We start from the raw sequence: 24,613 nt of genomic DNA, 5'->3' as shown, positions 1-24,613 counted from the left end.
GTAGGTTACATGGTCCGCACAATGTTGGCGAAGAGCCTGTAACCTGCTGTACATTTCTATGTTCAGACTCAAGGACAGCTTCTGTCCCTCTGTTAAAAGGCAGACACAACTTCAGACCTATCTCATTATGGCCTTGCATCTATTGTCTGTTTGACTTGCACTCTCTGTAACACCTTATTCTGCATTCTGTTATTTTTCTCCTTGTACTTCAAAGCACTGATGTAATGAAATCAACGCGGACAACACGCAGGAGGAGCTCAGCAGGTCGGGCACGTTTCGGGACGAGACCCTTCGTCAGGACTCCAGAAACTGCTTAGAATTTCCCTATCTCATAGCCCAGTAAACTTCATGAGCCTATCTAAAAGACCCTATGGTATCACAGCAGTGTACTTTGTGAGGTAATGAAATAACCTGTATGAATGAGGTTCATCAGTTTTTCGCTGAGCCTCGGGAGCTGTCACAATAATAACAAATTTTGCCATTCACAGATACATTTACATCCTGAGGAGGTTGGGTGCTGCAAGGGTTTGACTAAATGCTGGATGAGCAAGCCTGTGTGTTAACCCGATGTTTCTGCTGTTTACGCTGGAGGGTTCAGAGTATTGTGCTGTTGGATTTGACCCCTTTATGAAAGGAATGTAATTGAAACCCCGGCACCAATTCTCAGGCCGTCCTTTCCCCTCCCTACCAGCGCTGCGGGATCTTCCTGTGCGCAACATTCCCGCAGCCTGTTGTGTACACACACAGCGGACTTCCCCGCATCGATTGCACTGCCTTGCCCAACTTGATTCGGGAGCACCAGGCGCCCCCGTCTGGGACAGGGGCGGGGAGACGGGAAGAGGGCTGGTCCGGTCGGGGGGCTGTGCTGGGACAGGGGCGGGGAGAGGGGCCGGACACAGCTGGGGGAGTCCGGCGGACTTTCACGTGTAAGGAAATGACGAGGAGGAAGCGGTCGCCTAGGCCGGGCACTGGGGAGTGGCTCGTTCTGCAACGCCCCATAGGTGTCCCGGGACCGCAGTTCCGAGCGCCTAAGGGTGCCCGTAGATCAGCGTCCCTGTGCCCACAGGTGTGCCGGGACCGGGCAGTGCCCAGCCAGCGATGCCCATCCCGCACCTGCACTCGATGATAGAGTTGGTCCCGTTCCTCCTGCTCCTGTTGCTGCTCCTCACCCTCATCCTCGTCTTCCTCTACACGCAGCGGCCCGACTCCGACTCCAAGCGGATTTGAGACCAGGAGCGCCCGGCCGCTCCACTAGGTACGTGACTGAGGTCGGCCGGGGGCGAGTGCGCGTCCGCTCCGGGGTCTGCAGGTGGACAACTGGGTCGAGATTTCCTCTCCAGCCTCCTCCTCCGCCATCCGGACACCTCCTCACTCCACCTCACCCACAGCAACCAAACACGCCACATACCCCTCTCCCACAACAGTCCCACACACCATCCCACATCCTCACTCATCGTCATACCTCGCTGAATCTACATGGCCTCATCACCTACCTACACACCCTCCTCAATCCACACCATACCCACACACCCTCCTCAATCCACACCACACCATCCTCAATCCACACCACACCCTCCTCAATCCACACCCACACACCCTCCTCAATCCACACCACACCTACACACCCTCCTCAATCCACACCACACCCACACACCCTCCTCAATCCACACCACACCTACACACCCTCCTCAATCCACACCACACCTACACACCCCTCACCCACAATGACCTACACACCCTCCTCAATCCACACCACACCCACACACCCTCCTCAATCCACACCACACCTACACACCCCTCACCCACAATGACCTACAACACTCTCCTCAATCCACACCACACCTACACACCCTCCTCAATCCACACCACACCTACACACCCCTCACCCACAATGACCTACACACCACCATTCATCCCCCTCTTACAGAGGTGAGCAAAACTGACAGGAATGTAACGTGACACTTTAACTAAAGAGTAGCTGAAGCCTCTGGAGTAAATGAGTGACTGTTGTTTATTCACTGCCTTACAGTTTGGGTTTAACGCAAAATGGAAGTAAGTGACATCTTGTTTCGGATCTATGGTTGGTCTATTCACTGTCTTATATACAGTGGATTCTGATTAACTTGGCCATCAGTTAATCGGGCAATCGCTTATTTGGGATAACTCTGAATGAACAAAAACTAATGTAGAAAATAGCTAGGATTCCCTTTGTTTATTTGAGACCCTATGCTGCTTATTTGGGACAGGAGTCTGTTGCTGAACAGTTTCTAACTAGTGTCAGTTGCATGCGCTGTGTGGCCGTTAATCACCACACTGTTTTTAAATAGCATCAGTTGTGTGTGTTTGTGTTCCAAAAACGGTGATTTTTATCACTGATTGTTGGTGAGAAATAAGCAATTGGTGACCATTCAGAACTGTTTTGCTCATTGTGGTTTCAAGCATTCAGACTTGGAGATGCCACAAACGACCGAGAGAAAAACATGAACCAATTTCACAACTTCAACAAATTCGGAACTACAATGAACTTGAAGGTATTGACAGTCATCTTCAATATTCCCTTCTGTCCCCACTGGACATTCAGCTCTCATCTGTGGCTCCTTGCATGTGACAGCAGCCACACCACTTCCAACAGGTAGGCTAAACCGGGTGAGCGTAGCCAGTGGGTCTTGTACCACGGTGAGATGGGGACCATGGCTGCCCTAGCATGCAAAGTCAGCTCCGGCGGACTGGGTGGGTGAGGTGCAATGGGCAGGAACGCCATTCTTCAACGCTTGAATGGTGTGACAAGGCACACAATACATCATGGTTGTCCACTGCACCAAGGAGGACCCCAGTTGTGACAACTACGTGTACCACTGGTCTCGGATTTCTGAGTTTGAGAGAGCGGAGCTGTCCCGGTGGAATAGCTTTTCCACTTTAAAAACTCTCTCACACAGGTTTCCTGTCATTGTCAGATGCAGCAAGCATCCTCCAGTTGTATTGGTAGTGTTCTAATTTGTTCTATATTTCATTTAAATACATAATTTGTTCCTCAGTTAAATGGTAATTTGTCTTTTTGATTCTTTAAAAACTATTTTCATGAGACTCTGGCTAATTGGGAAAATATGTACTGGTCCCGATGTGTCCCAATTAATCGGAACCCACTGTATTTAGAGCTTTGCATTGTGCCTGGGGTGACGCACACCCACAGATCCGTGTGTGGCTCAGCAGTGTCACTGAGGTTCCAAGCCCCACATCCAGGTTGTGGGTACTGCAATACGACAGACATCGATAACCCAAGCCGTGGTGGTGCAACATCTGACCTTCGGACCTAGCAGCTACTCGGGCTAACAAAAGGCGTTTTTTCCTCTGTGTGTTTTATTGTTGCGAGACAGTGCCGGGATCCAAGAGCTTTGGGTACTGTGGGTCTAACCCTTCAGTGAGCTGCTCATTGATGGGAGGAGCTGGCTGGGGTGTCCAGGTTGTCGAAACTGGAGCTCGCCAGCACGTCAGGAGCTGGACTGCGTTCGGAGGAGTGGGCCCGCCTGATACTCGAAGGCAGCCTGCTGTGTAACTGTGGGTTATTTCCTTTGGACGTTTCGTTTGTGATCACAAGACCAGTTACAATATCTGTTATCTGTAAGTAGGGGCCGTGTACAATCCTGATTTGATGGGGACCGACGTGGGAAGCACGGAGGAACATCTGGTGGAACTTTTGAAATGCCTGTTTCGCTGCCGCTGCTACTGTGCGATCGGAGAAATCTCCGGGAAGAAGGCCCCGAATCCTCGGCTTTACCTGTTGCTTGGCGGCTGGTGCCGGGGTCGAAGCGCTCAGCAGAGATGGTGCTCCGTGTCGGAGGGCTGGTCGGAGGCTTGAAGTTTTCGGACGGACTCAGAGTTGGCCATGTTCGGGGCTCCCAGAGTGCTGTATCGGCAAGCTGCAGCGCTGGAGGTTCATGGCAGGAAGAGATTTTCCTCCTTCTACCGTCTGTGAGATGATGGGCTGTCAGGACTTTGAGACTCTCTTTTAAACTGTGCCATGAACTGCTCTTTATCAGATTACGGTATTGCTTTGCACTGTTGAAACTATTACGTACCCCGTAACTGGGTCACTTACCAGCAAAGATAGAGAGGTCCGTTGAAGTCTGATGGTACTATTTTTAACAGTATTTATTGATAAAAATACACAAAAAATATCAATGCAAACATACAGATAATATACATCGTCAATACTAAATCTAAAAGCGCGGGTATAATAATAATCGATAAGAAATAGCTCTGTCGTTGTCTAGGGGATAATGTATTGTCCGATGGAAATATAAAAGTCACTCAAGTTCATTCAAGCTGCAGCTTTTTGGTTGGAGAGAAAGACGGAGGTTTAACTTGCCCATTCCATTTATGATGTCAATCCTTCGAGAGTCGTTGGGGGCTGATTTCCCCTTTGTGGTTAGCTAAAGCCGTGCTTCCGTGGTAAAGGCCCACCAATTCTGAGGCAAATGGAAAAGGTCTAGCGTTTCTTCTGGTGCGTCTGAGGGGCTGTTCCCACAGACCCTCTTTTATCCCCACTCACGGGGTTTCAGATGTCAATCAGGGTGGGATGATGCAATCCCTCCACCAACCCCCCTTGGTTCATTGCCGGGGGGCTTCGATGAATCGTATAGCACTCAATACACAACTCCGTCTCCAAGAGATAATGGCCGTTAACTGTGGATTTGTCACTCGGAGGCCCAGGACACATTCCAAACATTGAGGAATCTGCGTGTCTCTCTCTCATTTCCTGGGTCTCCTGACCCGAATCAATAGCGATCCTGCGATTCTCAAAAAGGAGGGGGCCACGGGCATAACAAAACTATGTGTTATAATTATGTGGTCTTTGTCAGTTAGTCTTTTATTAATTATGGTTTTGTCTGCACTGTTGAAACTATATGGTAACTATAACTATATGTAACTATGTGGTTTTGTGTGGGTCTTGTAGCTGATGGGTTTGTAGTTGCTTTCCGGGGAACGTGCTAAGACGGTAGCGCAATATCGATACGCAGCAGCCTCTCCGGACTCTGGATTGGGGATTACCAAACGTGATGTGGTTTTTCTTGTATGGTCCATTTTGTGCTTTATTGTGATATCATTCCGGAGAACGTTGTCTCATTTTTTAACTGCATTGTATTTGTGGTTTATAAATGACAATAATCTGTATAATGTAAGATGCCACAGGCTTGTTTCCCTTGTTTGGTGGTAAATCAGGCAGTGTGGGCGTTGCATGGCCTCAAACAGTGATCTTGTCTGCTTCTGCAGCCTGGAGGCAAAGTTGCGATGGATGGAAAGAGAGGCTGGATTGCGCTGCTGGGAAAGGGTACATTCAGTTTTCAGGACATGGTGCTCAGGGACAGCAAAAATATGTGATTTTTCTTTCTGTGACTAAGTTTTTTATGCTTGCTATTTTGAATGAGCTGCGTATGTTTTGCACATTGGCCCCAGAGGAACACTGTTTCGTTTGGAGATCTTTACGTCTGGATGAATGATAATTAAATTTGAATTTGTATCCCAGACTGTGATTGTGCAGTACTGCAGGGTCTCTCTATCCCAGACTGTGATCGTACAGTACTCCAGGGTCTCTATCCCAGACTGTGATCGTACAGTACTGCAGGGTCTCTCTATCCCAGACTGTGATCGTACAGTACTCCAGGGTCTCTATCCCAGACTGTGATCGTACAGTACTCCAGGGTCTCTGTATCCCAGACTGTGATCGTTCAGTACTCCAGGGTATCTGTATCCCAGACTGTGATCGTTCAGTACTCCAGGGTATCTCTATCCCAGACTGTGATCGTTCAGTACTCCAGGGTATCTGTATCCCAGACTGTGATCGTACAGTACTCCAAGGTGTCTGTATCCCAGACCGTGTTAATTCAGTGCAGATGAACCTGTAGCCTCGACTGTTCATTTCCTTGGATAAATCCTGCCTTGCTGAGTTCCTCCGGCTGTTGGTTTTTTTTACTGGACCTGTATGGCAGTGTTTGGGCCTGGGTCTGGGGCAGGGGTCAGCAACCTTTACCACTGAAAGAGCCACTTGGACCCGTTTCCCACAGAAAAGAAAACACTGGGAGCCGCAAAACCCGTTTGACATTTAAAATGAAATAACACTGCATACAACGTTTTGTTTTGCCTTTATGCTATGTATAAACAAACTATAATGTGTTGCATTTATGAAATTGATGAACTCCTGCAGAGAAAACGAAATTACATTTCTGCATGCAACAGAAACATTTTGAACTCCGAAAAAAAGACGTTAGGTTAAAGGTTACTTTTAAGTAAAATACTCAACGTCTATTTGAGTCCTTCTTGTATTTATGAAAAACGCCAAACTTAAATTGTCCGCCAGCAGCAAATCAAAAATAACATCAGCCAGCTGTCAGCCTGAAAAATAAAAGGACTATTTCACTGAACAATGAAAACATATGAATATACATAAAATAATAGGCAATTAAAATATTTATCATACTTTTTCAGGTTGACTCACACCTGACAATGCAGTCGTATTCAGTAGGGATGGATCGATGCTTAGGGGAGTGACCGGGAAGGATAATGTGTTTTTTTCCTCTCTGAACTCACAGAAGCGTTTCCCAAACGATGTTTGCATTGCGATGATTGCAGAATGTAAATACTCCGAATTTATCATGTCGTGACATTGTTTGAACTCTCTCAAATTGGGCAAGTGAGACAATGTGCCTTTCTGTAAATCTCTGGCAAGCAACGTCAACTTGCGCTCGAATGCCAAAACATCCTCCAACATGTGCAGGGCTGTACGTCCTTACCCCGTTGAAGAGCTGTGTTCAGCGTGTTCAGGTGCGCTGTCATGTCTACCATGGAGTGTAGCTTTTCCAGCCACTCTGGCTGTTCCAGCTCAGGAAAGTTGAGCACTTTGCTGCCCAGGAAAGTTTTCACTTCTTCCAGACACGCGACAAAGCGTTTCAGCACCTCCCCTCTGGACAGCCAGCGATAAAAACACGTAGCGGTTGCTACACGCAGTCAGTAAACTGCAGTCAAAGATAGCTTTATTTGAACTAAACAGCCTTGCTTTTAAGCCTCCCTCAACCCGTCCCCGTGGGCGCGGATGCTGCAAAAGACACGTACTCACAAACCCCCGTAGGCTATCTCACTTAGCCGGAACGGTGGCTAATTGTGAGCCGGTTCGGATGTGTCAGGAAATGGGTCACCACAACATCTTATTTAGATTGTACAAGATCACCATAATCTTCAAATTTAGATTTACATTTCAAAAACTAACAAACTAACATAAAATACATTTTAATTAAATACTGACCATGTAGCGGTGTGCTACACGCAGCGCTAAAATTACGACACGGAGTCGGTAACTGCAGTCGAAGGAAAAAACCTTATTCGAAATCTTCAGCCTCACTTTTAAGCCTCCCTCAACCTGCCCCCCCATGGCGCAGAGGCTCCAAAGCTCTGTGCTCGCAAACCCCCGTAGGCTATCTCCCTTAGCCTGAACGCTGGCTAATTGTGAGTCGGTTCGGATGTGCCAGGAAAAGAGTCGCCACAACCAATTATTTCCCAAAGTAACAGGGAGCCGCAGCACAGACGTAAAAGAGCCACATGTGGCTCCGGAGCCGCGGGTTGCCGACCCCCGGTCTGGGGTAATGCCGGGGAATGTCTGTCATGCATACTACATTGGAGTGCTCTACCTTGGCTTTATGCGCTGTGAACATCACTTGGCTGTCTGGCACTGTCTGTGTGCACAGCCTTAGAATAAAGGCGTGTCCATTCAGAAAGGAGATGAGGAAGAAATTTGTTTGCCAGAGGGTGGTGAATCTGTGGAATTCAATGCCCTGGACGGCGGTGGAGTCGAGTCATTAGGTACATTTAAAGCAAAAGTTGATAGGGTTTTTATTTGTCAGGGCGTCAAAGGGTTATGTGTGGAGAGGAAAGCAAGGGAAAGGGGTTGAGAGGGCTAATTACTGATGATGGAATGCGGAGCAGACCTGATGTGCTGAATGCCCTAATTCTGTGCCTATGTTTTATGGTGTTATGATACAGTCCTAATATGGACAAATGGGATCAGTGTAGGGAGGAGGTGGTAATATGGTCTGCATTGCCTGTGTTGTGCTGTTACAACTCTAGAACCTCATGACACATGCCATTTACTGCCCAGCCATGAGTACCCAGTTCAGTGAAATGATTGGTGCAATTCCACACAAATACCCGGTTCAGTGATCTGATTGGTGCAATTCCACACAAATGCCCAGTTTAATGATCTGATTGGTGCAATTCCACACAAATACCCAGTTCAGTGATCTGATTGGTGCAATTACACAAAAATACCCGGTTCAGTGATCTGATTGGTGCAAATCCACATAATGGTTGCCGGTGTGATTTATTCAAAATCACAGTCAGGTTTATTGACGGTGATTTACGTGATGTGAACTTTATACACAAAATGTTGGAGGGATGTAGCAAGTCAGGCTGCATCTATGGAGGGAAAGGAACAGTTGACATTTTTGGCCGAGACCCTTCATCCAGCATTTTGTGTGTGTTGCTCAAGACTGCAGAATCGCTTGTGTTTGTGTGATGTGAACGTTGCTGGTTTGCTGCAGCTGCACAGTACAAAGACAGAAAATTGCTGTGAATCAGAAAGTAAGTGGTGCCGAAATGAAAGGAGTGAAGAGTTACTATTCACGGAAATCTGATAGTGGAGAGGAAGAGCTCTTGTGAATTGTTGAATATTCATTTTCAGGCTCCTGTGTCACCTCCCCATCGTAACTATGATTACAGTCAATTTTCAGTCCAGTTTGCTTTGGAATTTAATATGATATAAATAATGGGAATGGAATGAACATTGGAAGCAGAGCTAGTTTGCCAGAGGACGGATTTCTACAGGTATGCTATGAGTGGTTGCATAGGCTCAACGCACAGGATTGTACGAAGCTTCAGAGGGTGTGGACTCGGACAAGCACATCATCTTCCAAAGGCAGCACCTATCCTTAAGGACCCTCACCACCCAGGACACGGCACTTCTCATCACTGCTGTTGCGAAGGAGCTACAGGAGCCTGAAGACACACTTTCAAAGTTTTAGGAACAGTTTTCCTCCATCAGATTTCTGAACAGTCCGTGGAGACTACCTTGACACTCTTTCCCACTATTTATTTATTCTTTCATTGTAACTTGTAATAATTTGTTCTGTCTGACTGTACTGCTGTCACAATACAGCTCATGTCAGGGATACGGATTCTGAGTGGCAGAGTAGGTCTACAAGCAAAATGATGGCCCTGGCTGCCTGTGAAACTGCAGTGAGAAAGGGAAGGTTCCCAGGAAACTTTGGTCTTGGTTGTTTCCTGGGCTATTGTTCTATGGTGAAGAGCTGTGAGATTATCTCGTGTTCACAGGGCTTTCTCCGGCACAGGTCTCCTGTCCTCGTCGGACACAATGGACAACCACACAGGGGTTTAGGAGGGACTGAAATGAACTAGCTGCTGAATGTATTTGTCTCTGCAACTATAAGACTATATTCTCCGGCACAGGTCTCCTGTCCTCGTCGGACACAATGGACAACCACACAGGGGTTTAGGAGGGACTGAAATGAACTAGCTGCTGAATGTATTTGTCTCTGCAACTATAAGACTATATTCTCCGGCACAGGTCTCCTGTCCTCGTCGGACACAATGGACAACCACACAGGGGTTTAGGAGGGACTGAAATGAACTAGCTGCTGAATGTATTTGTCTCTGCAACTATAAGACTATATTCTGACATTGTGCACTACCTTGCCGTACTTGTGTATGAAACAATACATCTGGACAGCGTGCAAACGAATGCTTTTCACTTGGTCAAGTACAATAATAAACCAATTACCAAGAGATTCAAAGGCATCTAACCACTGTTGAATCTTGAACAAGATGTTAGTCGGAACTCTGCTTTAGAAGAAGGTAATTATCTATGGGGCTGTGATCTCTGCGGAAGGAGAAGGAAAGGCTGTGAGTATGTGAAGGAGGGGATGAGACGCGGGATTTGCTGCACCTTACCATTTGCCAAGCTGCCAAAGGGTATGTGGCTTCCTCCGACTTTAGTTTCTTGTTCTTCCTTGCTGGGGCATCTTCCTATTGGCTTGTTTATTCTCTCTCCTCAGTCCCTATCTGTCACATGATTCGAAGCAGCAACCATGGAAAATTCACACGGGGAAGATTACAAGATCCAGTCATTTGATGCCGACACACAGAAGCTGCTGAAGATGGCGCTGAAAGGTGAGTGGGTGGCACTCACTACATCCAGGCTTTGGACCTTTCCTCCCTCCTCGCTCCCAAACCAGTGCGGCTCATGTGTGCCGACGCTTAGTCCCTGCCTGAGGGAGGATTAGGTCCGAGCAACAGTGGGAAATCAGGCAGGAAAAAGCATGAATTAAAAGCTTCTGTAACTGTCATTTCACAGAACCGGCACTGGTTGACTTGGAGAAAGTGGCCTCGGTGATAGTTGAACAGTCCCTGAAAGACCTGGTGTTCAGCAAGGAAGCTGGCCGCATCTGCTACACCATTGTTCAGGTAGGGTGCAGGGTCCCAGCTGTGTGTCCAGAGACGAGAGGTAGTTAATCCTGGATGCATAGGCTGTGTTGGCACTTGGGGGTTGTGTTAAGAGTGCAGATCCGTATTCTGCAGCCCGCTTGAGATCACTTGCTGGATTAAAGACCCACCTGCCACTTCACAACCACTGCTTTGAAGCAGCGTAGAGGACTTCCCTCCGCTTTAAAAACAAGAGAGGATGGTCAGCAGTTCAGGCTGCAGCTGTAGAGAGAAAAATGGGGCCCCCTGATAGATCAGCGTCTGTACTTTGAGTACCAGCAATTGTGTTCTGGCCAAGTGGAGGGTGCCGGAGCGTGCCTGTCGTGGGGAGGCTCTGATCTCATTATTGCTCAGTTGTATGGTTCTCCAGGTGATATAGTTAACTCAGTAACGATGGGGCCCTACAGCCGACACTCATAGGGAGCGGGCCTCAGCAACCGGGATTGGGGCATCAGGGGCCTTGGCTGCGTCATTCGACAGTGGGCCAAATTCTGCTTTGGGGAACTCGGATATTCTGCGAAGGTGGTGTAAGTGAGGGTTTCTTAACCCCTTCACTGTTTCTGTTAAAGGCGATTTCAGCCATATGTTGTTGTTTTCTTGCCAGTGCCTGCCCCTGAAACTAGTGTCTCACTGAAGACAGCCAGGGCTACTGCTCCTGGATGCCCATAGTCAGGCTCCTTCATTTCAGTGTCATGTTGCCTCTGGGGGCCTGAAAGCCTCCAGGGAGGGTGGCCCTCAGCTCAAGACTCCTTCTCCAGCTCTGAGAGCTGTTTTCCTGTTTCTAGGCTGAGAGCAAGCAGAGTGGGAACAGTAACTTCCGGCGGGGCATCCTAAACCGGCTGCAACAGGAGTTCCTGGTGAAGGAGCAGGTCCGGGAGGGCTCAGTGAATGCCTGGATCTGCCTGGTCACTTTTATCTGCAACGTTTTTGATTACCTGAAGGTGAGCATTCCCTCTTATCCCCTCACCCTCAGCTGGGAAAAGGAGCTCGGAGCTGGTGGCAAAGGCTCTCTCTGCAACAGTCACATTCAGATCCCAAGTTACACCCCTGTTCGTTGTTCCCTTTTCACCCAGATCCCTGGAACGAGTCATCTTTCTCCTGATCCTCCTGCACTGCCGGCTGTGTTCTCTGCAGTGACGTCCTGTCCTCCTTTGTCCAATGCGCCATTCCGGTGTTCCGTCTGACCACGTAGCAGTATGTGCAATTCATCTTTCACAGCCAACTCTTGTTCAAATTCTGCTCAAACCACGTTCAGTTTGTGTTGCCCTTGGGGCGTTGGGTCTGCTGAAGGGTTCAACCAGGCTGCTTCCTGGATTAGAGGGCATGTGCTATAGGGCAAAGTTGGACAAGTTTAGGTTGTTTACTCTGGACTGATGGAGTCTGAGATCTGATAGTGATTTATAAGATTGAGAGGCCTAGATGAACCGCCTGTGCAGCACGCACAAAATGCTGGAGGAACTCAGCAGGTCAGTCAGCATCTATGCCGGTCTTGAAAAAGGATCTCGTCAACAGCTTATGTAGATGCTGAGTCCCTTCAGAACTTGCAGAACTCTTGTGTTTATGACAGAGAGTCAGTATCTTATTTATTTTAATTATTTATTGAGATACTTCGCACAATAGGCCCTTCTGGGCCTTGGAGGAGTGCCACCTAGCAACCACCGGTTTAACACTAGCCTAATCATGGCACGATTTATAATGACCTAATAACTGGTGTGCATTTGGACTGTGGGAGGAAATCAGAGCACCTGGAGGAAGCCCAAATGGTCAATGGGAGAACGTACAAACTCCTTTCAGGCAGCAGTGTGGAATGAACCCGTGTATCTGGTCATATAAAGCATTGTGCTAATCCCCGAGGGTGAGGGGGGTTAAACTGAAAGATGTGTCTGGCAAGTTTTTTTTTTACAGAGAGTGGTGGGTGTCTGGAATGTGCTGCCAGGACTGGCCCGGCAAATACAGGCTGAAAGATAGGCATGTGACTGTGCAGAGAATGGTGGAAGGTGGACTTTGTAGGCAGAAAGGACAAGTTTAGTTAGGCTGTTAATTACTGGTTTAAATAGTTCTGGGCCGGAGGGCCTGTTACTGTGCTGTCCTGTTCCGAGTGATGTTTAGGCCCCATGCCAGGCCTGTTGCTGTTTCTCACTTTCATTATCCTCTCAATTTTTCCCTAAGTCTGGCTATTCCAGGCTCACAGAACAACACAACCCAGACCTTTTCTAGAAGTTTATTAAAACTAACTAAACATCCAGCAAATGCTATACAAAGCAGAATTGTAGAGCACTAATAACTAAACAATGAATTGCAGGAAATGTCCTGCACAGTCATCCCCTTTGTGTGAATGAGACCAGAGCCAGCGGGATGGTTTTCCTGTCATGACTGTGACTGCTTTTGACAGAATGTTTCAAAGCCACGCTCAGTCACGTGTTGCCTTGATCACTCTCATCTTCCTCCAGACTTCAGCTCTTCAAAGCAAGTCCGGGAGGAGTTGAGCTGAGAGCTGAGCAGCTTGACAACACCTTCCACAACTGTGGTGCTGACTGAGAGTAGTTCAAGCACGCTGTAATTTCCCGGTTTGGATTTGTCCTGCCATGTGGTGCGAGGGGCTGGGTAGAGGGAACCAGCCCAAACCGTGTCATCAAGTGTGCAGATGAAACAACAGTGGTTGGCCTTATCAAGAACGATGACGAGAGAGAGTGTAGGCAGGAAGTGGAGCAACTGGTGGATTGGTGTGAGAAGAACAACCTACCCTTGAACATGGAGAATATCAAGGAAATCATTGTGGACTTCAGGAAGGTGCAGACAAACTATCCCCCTCTGTGAATACATGGCTTCTGCATAGAGAGAGTTAAGTCCACCAGGTTCCTTGGAGTTCACGTCACAGATCCTTCAATATTACCTCCCTGAACAAGAAGGCACCTCCACTTCTTAAGAAGATTGAGCCAAGCATGGGTCCCCCCACCCCTCAGCATCTTATTTACATTTTACAGGAGCACCTTTGTGAGCGTCCTGACAAGTTGTATCTCCATCTGGTTTGGGGGCAGTTGAGCATCAGACCAGAAGTCCCTAAAAAGGACAGTGAGAACAGTTGAGAGGACCTACCATCCATCAGGGACATTTATCACAAGTGCTATGTACACAGGATCCTTAGTATTACTAAGGATCCCACCCATCCATCCAGCATCCCCTTTGACTTTCTACCATCAGGCAGGAGACTAGGACTCATAAAAATGTGGCAAATGTTCAGTGGAGTTCTGTATAGGTACGTTCCAATGAGACAGGGAAGTTATGGCAGGGTACAGGAACTGTGGTGTACAAAGGCTCTAATAAACCTAGTCAAGAAGAAAAGAAAAGCTCACAAAAGGTTCAGAGAGCAAGGTAATGTTAGAGATCTAGAAGATTATAAGGCTAACAGGAAGGAATTTAAGAAGGAAGTTAGGATAGCCCAGGAGCCATGAGAAGGCCTTGGTGGACAGGATTAAGGAAAACCCCAAGGCATTCTACAAGTATGTGAAGAGCAAGAGGATAAGACATGAAAGAATAGGACTTACCAAGTGTGACAGTGAGAAAGTGTGTATGGAACTGGAGGAAATAGCAGAGGTACTTAATGAATACTTCAGTATTCACTATGGAAAAGGATCTTGGTGATTGTTGTGATGACTTGCAGCAGACTGAAAAGCTTGAGCATGTAGTTATTAAGAAAGAGGATGTGCTGGAGCTTTTGGAAAGCATCAAGTTGGTTAAGTTGCCAGGACTGGATGAGATGTACCCCAGGCTACTGTGGGAGGCGAGGGAGGAGATTGTTGAGCCTCTGGCAATGATCTTTGCATCATCAGTGGGGACGGGAGAGGTTCCAGAGGATTGGAGGGTTGCAGATGTTGTTCCTTTATTCAAGAAAGGGAGTAGAGATAGCCCAGGAAATTATAGACCAGTGAGTCTTACCTCAGTAGTTGGTAATTTGATGTAGAAGATCCTGAGAGGCAGGATTTATGAACATTTGGAGAGGTATAATATGAATAGGAATAGTCAGCATGGCTTTGTCAAGGGCAGGTCGTGCCTTATGAACCTGATTGAATTTTTTGAGGATGTGACTAAACACATTGATGAAGGAAGAGCAGTAGATGTAGTGTATATGGATTTCAGCAAGGCATTTGACAAGGTACCCCATGTAAGGCTTATTGTGAAAGTAAGGAGGCATGGGATCCAAGGGAACATTGCTTTGTGGATCCAGAACTGGCTTGCCCACAAGAAGGCAAAGGAGTGGTTGAAGATGGGTCATATTCTGCATGGCGATCAGTGACCGGTGGAGTGCCTCAGGGATCTGTTCTGGGACCTCTACTCTTCATGATTTTTATAAATGACCTGGATGAGGAAGTGGAGGGATGGGTTAGTAAGTTTGCTGATGACACAAAGGTTGGAGGTGTTGTGGATAGTGTGGAGGGCTGTCAGAGGTTACAGCGGGACATTGATAGGAGAATAGGTTGAGTGAACTCAGCCTTGGAGCGACGGAGGATGAGATCATTGATCATTGATCCTGTGGATAGTCAGAGGCTTTTTCCCAGGGCTGAAATGGTTGCCACAGGAGGACACAGGTTTAAGGTGAGGTACAGAGGAGATGTCAGGGGTAAGTTTTTTACTCAGAGAGTGGTGAGGGCGTGGAATGGGCAACGGTGGTGGAGGCAGATACGATAGGGTCTTTTAAGAGACTCCTGGATAGGTACATTGAGCTTAGAAAAATAGAGGGCTATGGGTAACCCTAGGTAATTTCTAAGGTAGGGACATGTTTGGCACAGCTTTGTGGGCTGAAGGGCCTGTATCGTGCTGTAGGTTTTCTAAGTTTCTATTTTTAAAACAAGAACAGTCAGGATGGGGAACAGTTTCTTCCCCCAGGCCATCAGACTTCTGAACTCCCTGCTGCATCATATTCACAGTGTCACTGGTTAATCTGTTCTGTACTTTGCAGTGTTCAATATTAATGCACTTCCGTTTGTTATTTGTGCATGATTTATCTGTTCATTTTATCTTTACCTTCATAAGTTATGCATATTACTGTGGTTTACTTGTTTCAAATCAACACTGTCTTGTTTCTATGTACATTATATGGATATAAACATTACCTATATAAATCTGGTGAGACCACACTTAGAGTATTGTGTTCAGTTCTGGTCACCTCATTATAGGAAGGATGTGGAAGCTATGGAGAGGGTGCAGAGGAGATTTACCAGGATGTTGCCTGGTTTGGAGAACAAGTCATATGAAGCAAGGTTAGCAGAGCTGGGACTTTTCTCTTTGGAGCGTAGAAGAATGAGAGGGGACTTGATAGAGGTCTGCAAGATTATGAGAGACATAGATAGGGTGGATAGTCAGTACCTGTTTCCCAGGGCACCCATAGCAAACACCAGAGGGCATATGTACAAAATTAAGGGGGAGAATTTTAGGGGAGACATCAGGGATAAGTTTTTTACACAGAGGGTTGTGAGTGCCTGGAATGACTTGCCAGGGATGGTGGTGGAGGCTAAAACATTAGGGATATTTAAGACCCTCTTGGACAGGCACATGGATGAAAGAAAAATGGAGGGTAGTGGGGTAGTGTGGGTTTAGTACTTTTTTTAAGGATTATATGGGTTGGCACAACTTGGAGGGCTGAAGGGCCTGTTCTGTGCAGTAGTGTTCTATGGTTCTGTGGTATGTAGTTAAATGACAATGAACTTGACGTGGACTGGGCAAGAATCTTGGGAGCAGGTCTCCCCTGGTGTGGAGTCCCCTGTCAGAGCCCTCAAGCCTCAGTCCCTTGTTTACTGTGCTGTCTGTTGACAGGGGCAGAGTGGATCACTGGGTCCTATTGCGACCAGATTTTGGATCATTATTCCCAGCACCAGTCCTCACTCAGTTACCCCTGCCCTCAGTGTAAGATCTTCGTTTAATAGTGCTCTCCCTGGATTGAGCTTCTGGTAATGACAGCAAATCCATTCCGTAATGTCATGAGGTTTAGTACTCTGCCTGATTCCAGTCGCACGTAATCACTGCAGAGTTTGTCTCGCATTATAGCCATTGTTATCTCTCTCAGTGTCAGATGCTCAGCTGTGTGCTGTGTTACCCCAAAAGATGATTATAAAAAATTCAGTTGCAATGCACCCTCCCTTCTCTGCACCCCAAGTTTTCCCTCCCCACCCCCAACCTCTCTGGTCCTCACTCTGGGGCCCTTGGTTACGGGACTGTCTCTGTCATCCCTATTGACTGCAGATTTCACTCCCCGTTACTACAGATCTCGGAGTGAGTGCCCCACTGTTTGTGATGCTGCCCCTGGCCTGGCGGTAACGGTGTGCCTCTGTGCATTGCTTTGATTTAAAGAATGCAGAGTAACAGACACAGTTACTGTGATGAGACACCCTGCTTGTGTTCCAGACCCTGTGACTTGTCTGGGATGTCAGCTGTGGAGTTCGGTCAGCTTGGTGTTTCTCTGATCTCCATTGTTCCATTGGGGGTTGATGGTAGGACCCTCCTCGGAGATGTTGCTGCTGGTCCCCGCTGAGGAATGCTGGGACTCTCGCTGAGTGTGGGTCCCCTGCTGCCTGCCTTCAGCTCTGGCACAGCTGGTTCTGGAGTGAGGGAGGATGAGGACGTTCCACTTTGCATCTGGAGCCCTGCCTGGTGTCCATCAACACTGCTCAGTCACAGCCTCTGTCACCAGAGCGCGTTGGGAGCAGAGATGGGCGGGGATATGGTCAGGGCCTGCCTGCCACTGAGGTCTCACTGCTGCTTTGTGTTTCAGGTGAATAATATGCCCATGATGGCGCTGGTTAACCCAGTGTACGACTGCCTTATGCGCCTTGCCCAGCCTGATGCTCTGCAGAACGAAGAAGAGGTGAGGAAGGAGATTGGCCCCCTGCCAGCTGTTGTTATCTGAGCCCATTCCCTCTTTGCAATTCCCTCTCGCTGTCGGACTGTAGGTAGGTTGTCCACTCATAGAGGGGACTGAGTTTCTGTGTAGCAGTCCAGCTTGGTCCCATTGTACTGTGCTGTCCTCACAGCCCTGCACACTCCTGCCTTCCAGTAGCTCTCTACTGAACACTACATTGAATTTGCCTTCAGTATTCCCCCTGATGTACGTTCCAAGCTCTAACCACTCACTGTGTGAACTTGGTCCTTGTGCAATTCATTTTCGTTCCCTGCCAATCATCTTCATTTGATGTTCCTTCAAACTTGGTCACTCCACCAATGTGAAAAGTTTTTTTCCAGATTTACCCTCTATGACATTATGGTGCCATAGGCGCCACGGTTCGCACGAGGCTGTAACAGCTCGAAACTTTGGAGTTCCATCTCTGTGTACTCTATAGGAGGTTGTATGTCCTCGCCATGGAATGTGTTACTTCCCCCAGGTGCACCAGTTTATTCCCAGTCCAGACTGCTAATTGGTCATTGTAAATTGTCCCGTGGTTAAGCTAGAGGTGCCACACAAGTAATCTGGTTCACAAACCCGTCACATCATCTGCTGTTCCAAGAATAGTCTCAGAAGCTCGTCAAGAATCCACATAACGCATCGCAAAGTCACTTCTCGGCCTGCAGTAATTCCTTCACAGCTTTCTCTAAGTGGAGTGATCAGAACGGGAGACAATCCTCTGACTGAACCAGGGAGTGATCAGAACGGGAGATGTTCCTCTGACTGAACCAGGGAGTGATCAGGACGGGAGACGATCCTCTGACTGAACCAGGGAGTGATCAGAACGGGAGACGTTCCTCTGACTGAACCAGGGAGTGATCAGAACGGGAGACGTTCCTCTGACTGAACCAGGGAGTGATCAGAACGGGAGACGTTCCTCTGACTGAACCAGGGAGTGATCAGAACGGGAGACGTTCCTCTGACTGAACCAGGGAGTGATCAGAACGGGAGACGATCCTCTGACTGAACCAGGGAGTGATCAGAACAGGAGACAATCCTCTGAGTGAACCAGGGAGTGATCAGAACGGGAGACGTTCCTCTGACTGAACCAGGGAGTGATCAGAACAGGAGACAATCCTCTGACTGAACCAGGGAGTGATGTGAACGGGAGACGTTCCTCTGACTGAACCAGGGAGTGATCAGAACGGGAGACGTTCCTCTGACTGAACCAGGGAGTGATCAGAACGGGAGACATTCCTCTGACTGAACCAGGGAGTGATCAGAACGGGAGACGTTCCTCTGACTGAACCAGGGAGTGATCAGAACGGGAGACAATCCTCTGACTGAACCAGGGAGTGATGTGAACGGGAGACGTTCCTCTGACTGAACCAGGGAGTGATCAGAACGGGAGATGTTCCTCTGACTGAACCAGGGAGTGATCAGAACGGGAGACAATCCTCTGACTGAACCAGGGAGTGATGTGAACGGGAGACGTTCCTCTGACTGAACCAGGGAGTGATCAGAACGGGAGATGTTCCTCTGACTGAACCAGGGAGTGATCAGAACGGGAGACGATCCTCTGACTGAACCAGGGAGTGTCCAGAATGGGAGATGTAAGGGCACCCTTTTCATCTAGGGCTGCCCTCATTTCATTATCGGGAACACCTTTAGAATTTTCAACTTCTTCAAACAGTTCTGCCAAACCAGACAGATCATCCCTGTCCAACTCTGGACCTCTTAACCGCTCTATCGGTTCCTCATCTTTATTTTCTGCCACTAGGACCTTTCTCCTCGCTAAGGGCAGATCTACCTCCGCTCCCTTACTCTCTTTCACTTTACTACTCTTTGTTTTACCACCCTCTAAACCCTCGTGGTACAGGGTCGGTAGAAACGTCTCGGCCAAATCAAAACTGGCCGGATTTAAACTGCTCTCGTTCTCAGCTGCCTTTCTCGACAGGCTGCGAGTGACCACGCATGCGGGATAGATCTGGGACTCTAGGGGCGGAGCCTCAACACTCACCGGCCGACCGGTCCTCGTCATGGCTGCCCCAACCTTACCACCTGCTAAATCGTTACCGAGAAGGACGTCCGTGTCAGTTCTCGGGAATTCTGATGGCACCCCTATTTCAACGGGTCCAGACACCAGCTCACAATCCATAATGACCTCATGTAAGGGCACCATTTCTATCCTTTTACTTATTCCCTTTACAGCTACCATTCTCGTCTTTTGACCAAACTCTAGTTCCTTGCTGCTGATCAACGATAGCTCAGCCCCCGTGTCTCTCCAGATTCGTACGTGAATTGGTGTGTCTCCCTCCCTCACAGACACAGTTCCGTGTGACAGACAAGTCTCAGACCCTTCTCGTACTCTGTTTGCCCGGGGCTTTCTTGTCGATTTACTGATTACCATTGCACACCCGAGAGGGACTGCTGCTTTCCCTTTTCCCGTCTACCTCCTCGGAGCAAAGCACCGAGACGCAACATGCCTGCTCTTCCCACAATTAAAACAGGTCAAGCCCTGAAATCTCTGGCCGTCTGGCCTTTCCCCCTCAACCTTACCACTAGCTCCCGGCGGGACCTCTGCCTCAGCCGGCGGACTTTCTCGATTGTTCCCACGGTCTCTCGGGGAACGTTTATTCGAGGAAAACTTTGTCTTGTGGGTTAGGGCATATTCATCTGCGAACCTAGCAAATTCTGAGATGGACTTATTTGGCTTCTCATTCAAATACATCCGGATCTCCTCCGGAACACAACCTTTAAATTCCTCAATCAGAATTAACTCCCTGAGACGCCCATAATCCTTGTCCACTATTACTGTGGTGCACCAACGGTCCAAGAGCACCCCCTTCTCATAGGCAAACTCGGTATATGATTCCACCCTTTCCGTAAATTTCTGAACTTTTGTCTATATGCTTCAAGTACTAGCTCGTAACCCCGGAGAATGGCCACCTTTACTTTGTCATAACTCTCCTCCTCTTCCTCCTCCATGGACAACGCCGTATATGCCCGCTGGGCCTTCCCTTTTAACACACTTTGTAACAATACCACCCACTGCTCTCAGGGCCACTTCTGATTCACTGCCACCTTTTCAAAAGCAAGAAATAACTATCAACATCCGTCTCCTCGAACGGGGGTACTAACCTCAACGCCCGACTAACATCAAACCGCTCCTCTTGGTCTGACACCTGACCGCGTTGCTCTTGCTTTAACTTCTCTATCTCCAAGTCATGTTTCCTCTGTCTCTCTGCCTCCCTCTCCTTCTCAGCCCTTTCCTTCTTCTCAGCTGCTTCCAGCTTTTTTAACTGAAGTTCATGCTCTCTTTGCTTCTCAGCTCTTTCCTGCTCCCTTTTCATCTCTAACGCCCTTAGCTGGAGCTCCTGATCCCGTTTCACCTCTAACTCCTTTAGCTGGCATGCATGCTCCCTTTGTTTGTCGGCCCTTTCTCTCTCTCTCTCTCTTTCTCGGCTCTTTCTCTCTCTTTCTCGGCTGCTTCCAGCTGCTTTAACTTAATTTCATGTTCCAACCTTAATTTCTCCAACTCTAACAGAGCTGTCCCACTAGTTGGTACCTTTTCAGGGATATTTTCCAATACCTCAGCTGCAAACACATTCTTCTCGATGTAATACTGAATTATGTCCCTTCGCACCTCCTGCTTTTTCATTGACGACCTCACCTCTGCGAGGTTTAACCCTTTCGCCAAATTTATCAAGTCTGATTTGGTGGCCGCCTCTAGCGCCTCCAGAGTTGGGTTTCTATAAATTCATCCACGTCCATCTTTTGCTGGTTTCCCGTCTGGCTACCCGCGTACCAGATCCAAGTTTGGACTTACAAGCCCGATTCACTGGCTCCCCAATTTGGTTTCAAAACCCGGACGAGCCCCCCAATTGTTAAGAAATTCCGGTAACTGTATCACTTACCAGCACAGATAGAGAGGTCCGTTGAAGTCTGATGATACTATTTTTAAAAGTCTTTATTTATAAAGGGACACGAAAATAAGATTAATACAGACATTCAGATAATATACGTCGTCAATACTCAATCTAAAAATGCGGCTATAATAATAATCATCAATTAAGCAATAGCTCTATCGTTTGTCTAGGGGATATTGTATTGTCCGATGGAAAGAAAAAAGTCACTGTCCTTTCAAGCTGCAGCTCTTTGGGTTTAAGAGAGAGACGGTTTTAAACTTGCCTGGGTCTTTTATGAGGCCAATCTGTTGAGTCGGGGGGAGTTGGTTCCCCATTGTTAGTTCCAAGTCGTTTTCTGTGGTACCAACCACCAGTCCCCAGGCAAGGGAACCGAACACACGTGGCTTCCTTCAAATGGCTTCCCGCTATTACGGAATCGCTAGCATTTCTTCTGGTGCGTCTGAGGGGCTGTCCCTGCAGCCCCTCTTTTATCTTAACTCGCAGGGTAGTAATGCTGAGGAAGCAATGTGATTGAGCAGGACTTAGAGAAATTGGAAGAATTGGCAAAAAAGTGGCAGATGGAATACAGTGTTGGGAAATGTATGATAATGCATTTTTGTAAAAGGTACAATAGTGCAGACTATCATCTAAATGGGGAGAAAATGAAAACATCAAAGGTGCAAAGGGACTTGTGGAAGACTCAGAAGGTTAATTCACAGGTTGTGTCTGGTAAAGAAGGCAAATACAATGTTGGCATTTATTTCAAGGGGAATAGAATATAGAAGCAAGGAGATAATGCTGAAGCTTTATAAGATACTACTTAGGCCACACTTGTCAACAGTTTTGGGCCCCTTATCCCAGAAAGAATGTATTATCATTGGAGAGAGTCCAGGGGAGGTTCATGAGGATGATTCCAGGAATGAAGGAGTTAATATATGAGGAGCGCTTTAGCAACTTTGGGTCTGTATTCACTGGAATTTAGAAGAATGTAGGGGGGATCTCATTGAAACCTACTGAATGTTGAAAGGACTAGATAGGGTGGATGTGGAGAGGGTGTTTCCTATGGTGCAGATATCCAAAACCTTTTAGAACAGAGGTAAGGAGGAATCTTTTTAGCCAAAGAGTGGTTAATCTGTGGAATGCTGTGCCACAGACTGCGGTGGAGGCCAAGCCCATGGGTATATTCAAAGTGGAAGCTGATAGATAGATTCCTGATGGGTCAGGGATCAAGGGATATGGTGAGAGGATAGATAGATGTGTTGAGTGTGATCCGGGATCAGCCGTGATGAAGTAGTGGAGCAGAGTCGATGGGCTGAATGGCCTCCTCCTTATGGTCTTTATGGACTATAAAGGAAAGGGGCAGAATAGTAAGTTGGAGATTCTAACCCTTTCCTTGTCAGTCTTGCTGATGGGTCTTGGCCTGAAATGTCAACAATTTTGCTTTATCACAGATGCTGCCTGACTTGATGTGTTCCTCCAGCTCTTTGTGCATGTTGCAGCATCTGCAGAACCTCTTGTGTTTCTGCTGTCTGTCTGGAATTGCGTGGTGTTCATGCCGTGTCCCTTGTTTCTCTCTGCACCTCGTTCTCCAGGTAGACTGTCTGGTACAGCAGTTGCATCGCATCGGAGAGCAGCTGCAGAGGACCTGCACCCAGCGGATGGATGACCTCTTCTGCCTCTTGCGAGATGGCTTCCTGCTGCAGGACCGACCCTCCCCACTGTCCCGACTCCTGCTGTTGGAGATCATTGAGTTCCGGGCGGGAGGGTGGAAGATGTCCGACAGTGCCCAGACATACTACTATAGTGAGGTGGTTGATTGACAGGAGACTGACTTTAGCTTCAGCACGAGGCAGTATTTCAAATTCCAAGGCTGAACATGTTTTGGAGATTCACCAGCTGAGGGAGCTATTAGTTCAAGTTCCCATGCTTGAGGATTTAACTTTTTTGATAACACTTTAAGTAACAATGAACTGACTTCTGGGCGGTTCTCAGCGTTTTGCTCTGCTGCTTGTATATGAACTTGAGGCTCATGTTGGGCACACTGCTGCATTGTTGCTGGACATTGTACTGGGTGAGTGTGTGTGCAGACCGGTCACTACACTCAGTTCATTCACATTCTGCTGCCCCTGGCCCAGTGGCCGTTGTGCTGTGAACAAGCTGGCCACAGACCAGACCACTAGACCACAGTCTGTGTAAGTTTTACTTTTCCAAAATCAGAGGACAGCTATTATTATCCATCACTTATCCCCCATGGACTAAGCAGCTAGCTAGGGCAGTTACCACTTTGGGTCTGGAGTTTCATATGAGCAAGATTGGGTTATGGAGCCAGATTGCTCTCATGTGATGGACATCAGTGTTGGCGCGTGTCCTAGTGGACAAGGCATCAGACTAGTAACCTGAAGGTCACTGGTTCGAGCCTCAGCTGAGGCAGCGTGTTTGTGTCCTTGAGCAAGGCACTTAACAACACATTGCTCTGCGACGACACTGGTGCCAAACTGCTTGGGTCCTAGTGCCCTTCCCTTGGACAACATCGGTGGCGTGGAGAGGGGAAGGCCTGCAGCTTGGGCAACTGCTGGTCTCCCTTACGACCCTGTCCAGGCCTGCGCCCTGGAAACTCCAGACGCAGATCCATGGTCTCTCGAGACTGACGGATGCCACCACCGATGGACATCAGTCACAAGGGAGACATTACATATGAGCAGAGTAACAAGTGCCTTGTTCTCTCCTGTCAGTGGTCCCTTCCTGCTAGATGGTCTTCATTGCCCCTGTACCCCAGCAGCCACAACCCACACCTGCCCTCTTCTGCTGTAGCCTCATCTGCACATGGTCTAAGAGGTGGAGGCCCAGAAGCTCCATTCTGACCAGGACCCTGATGCCCTTGACTGCCACTGACTGCAAGGTCGTCTGAGCAGGAGCCCACCCTGTCAGTCAGAACGTTTGACATCGACAGATGGTGTGACTCCTCCCCATTCCCCCTCAGCACTTGCTTCGCATTAGTTACATCTGATCAGTTTTCAGAAGCTTTGCTTAAATAAAGAAACTAGTTTCACTTCTTGCAAATTTTCACACCTTTTTACCCTTCATTAAGTCATCAACAGGTTGAAGGCCAATCTGAGTGAGGTCGTGCAGGAGGACCTTGTCTATTGTCTACCCATTGGATCAGGGCTGACCTGTACTTCATTCATTTACCTGCTGTGTCATGTTTTGTGATGTTGTTAACAAATTAATCTGCTAAATTTGACTTTGAAGCTCTTGATATTCACAATCTCTTTGGAGAGAGCTCCAT

General features: G+C 47.9%; 1 protein-coding gene across 1 annotated transcript; it reads left to right on the top strand.

Annotated features, from left to right (window-relative positions):
- Window positions 1-950: 950 nt before the first annotated feature.
- On the top strand, window positions 951-24,563 carry LOC132380217 (MIF4G domain-containing protein B-like). Its single transcript, XM_059948924.1, has 6 exons — window positions 951-1,255; window positions 10,119-10,233; window positions 10,418-10,527; window positions 11,331-11,486; window positions 17,312-17,404; window positions 22,920-24,563. Exons 2-6 carry the CDS (start codon window positions 10,152-10,154, stop codon window positions 23,145-23,147), a joined length of 669 nt encoding a protein of 222 aa, XP_059804907.1. The 5' UTR covers window positions 951-1,255; window positions 10,119-10,151; the 3' UTR covers window positions 23,148-24,563.
- The last annotated feature ends 50 nt before the right edge of the window (window positions 24,564-24,613 follow it).

Source organism: Hypanus sabinus, chromosome 23 (assembly GCF_030144855.1).
Source record: "Hypanus sabinus isolate sHypSab1 chromosome 23, sHypSab1.hap1, whole genome shotgun sequence".
Lineage (NCBI taxonomy): Eukaryota > Metazoa > Chordata > Chondrichthyes > Myliobatiformes > Dasyatidae > Hypanus > Hypanus sabinus.
This window is presented reverse-complemented; position numbering and strand designations above follow the sequence as displayed.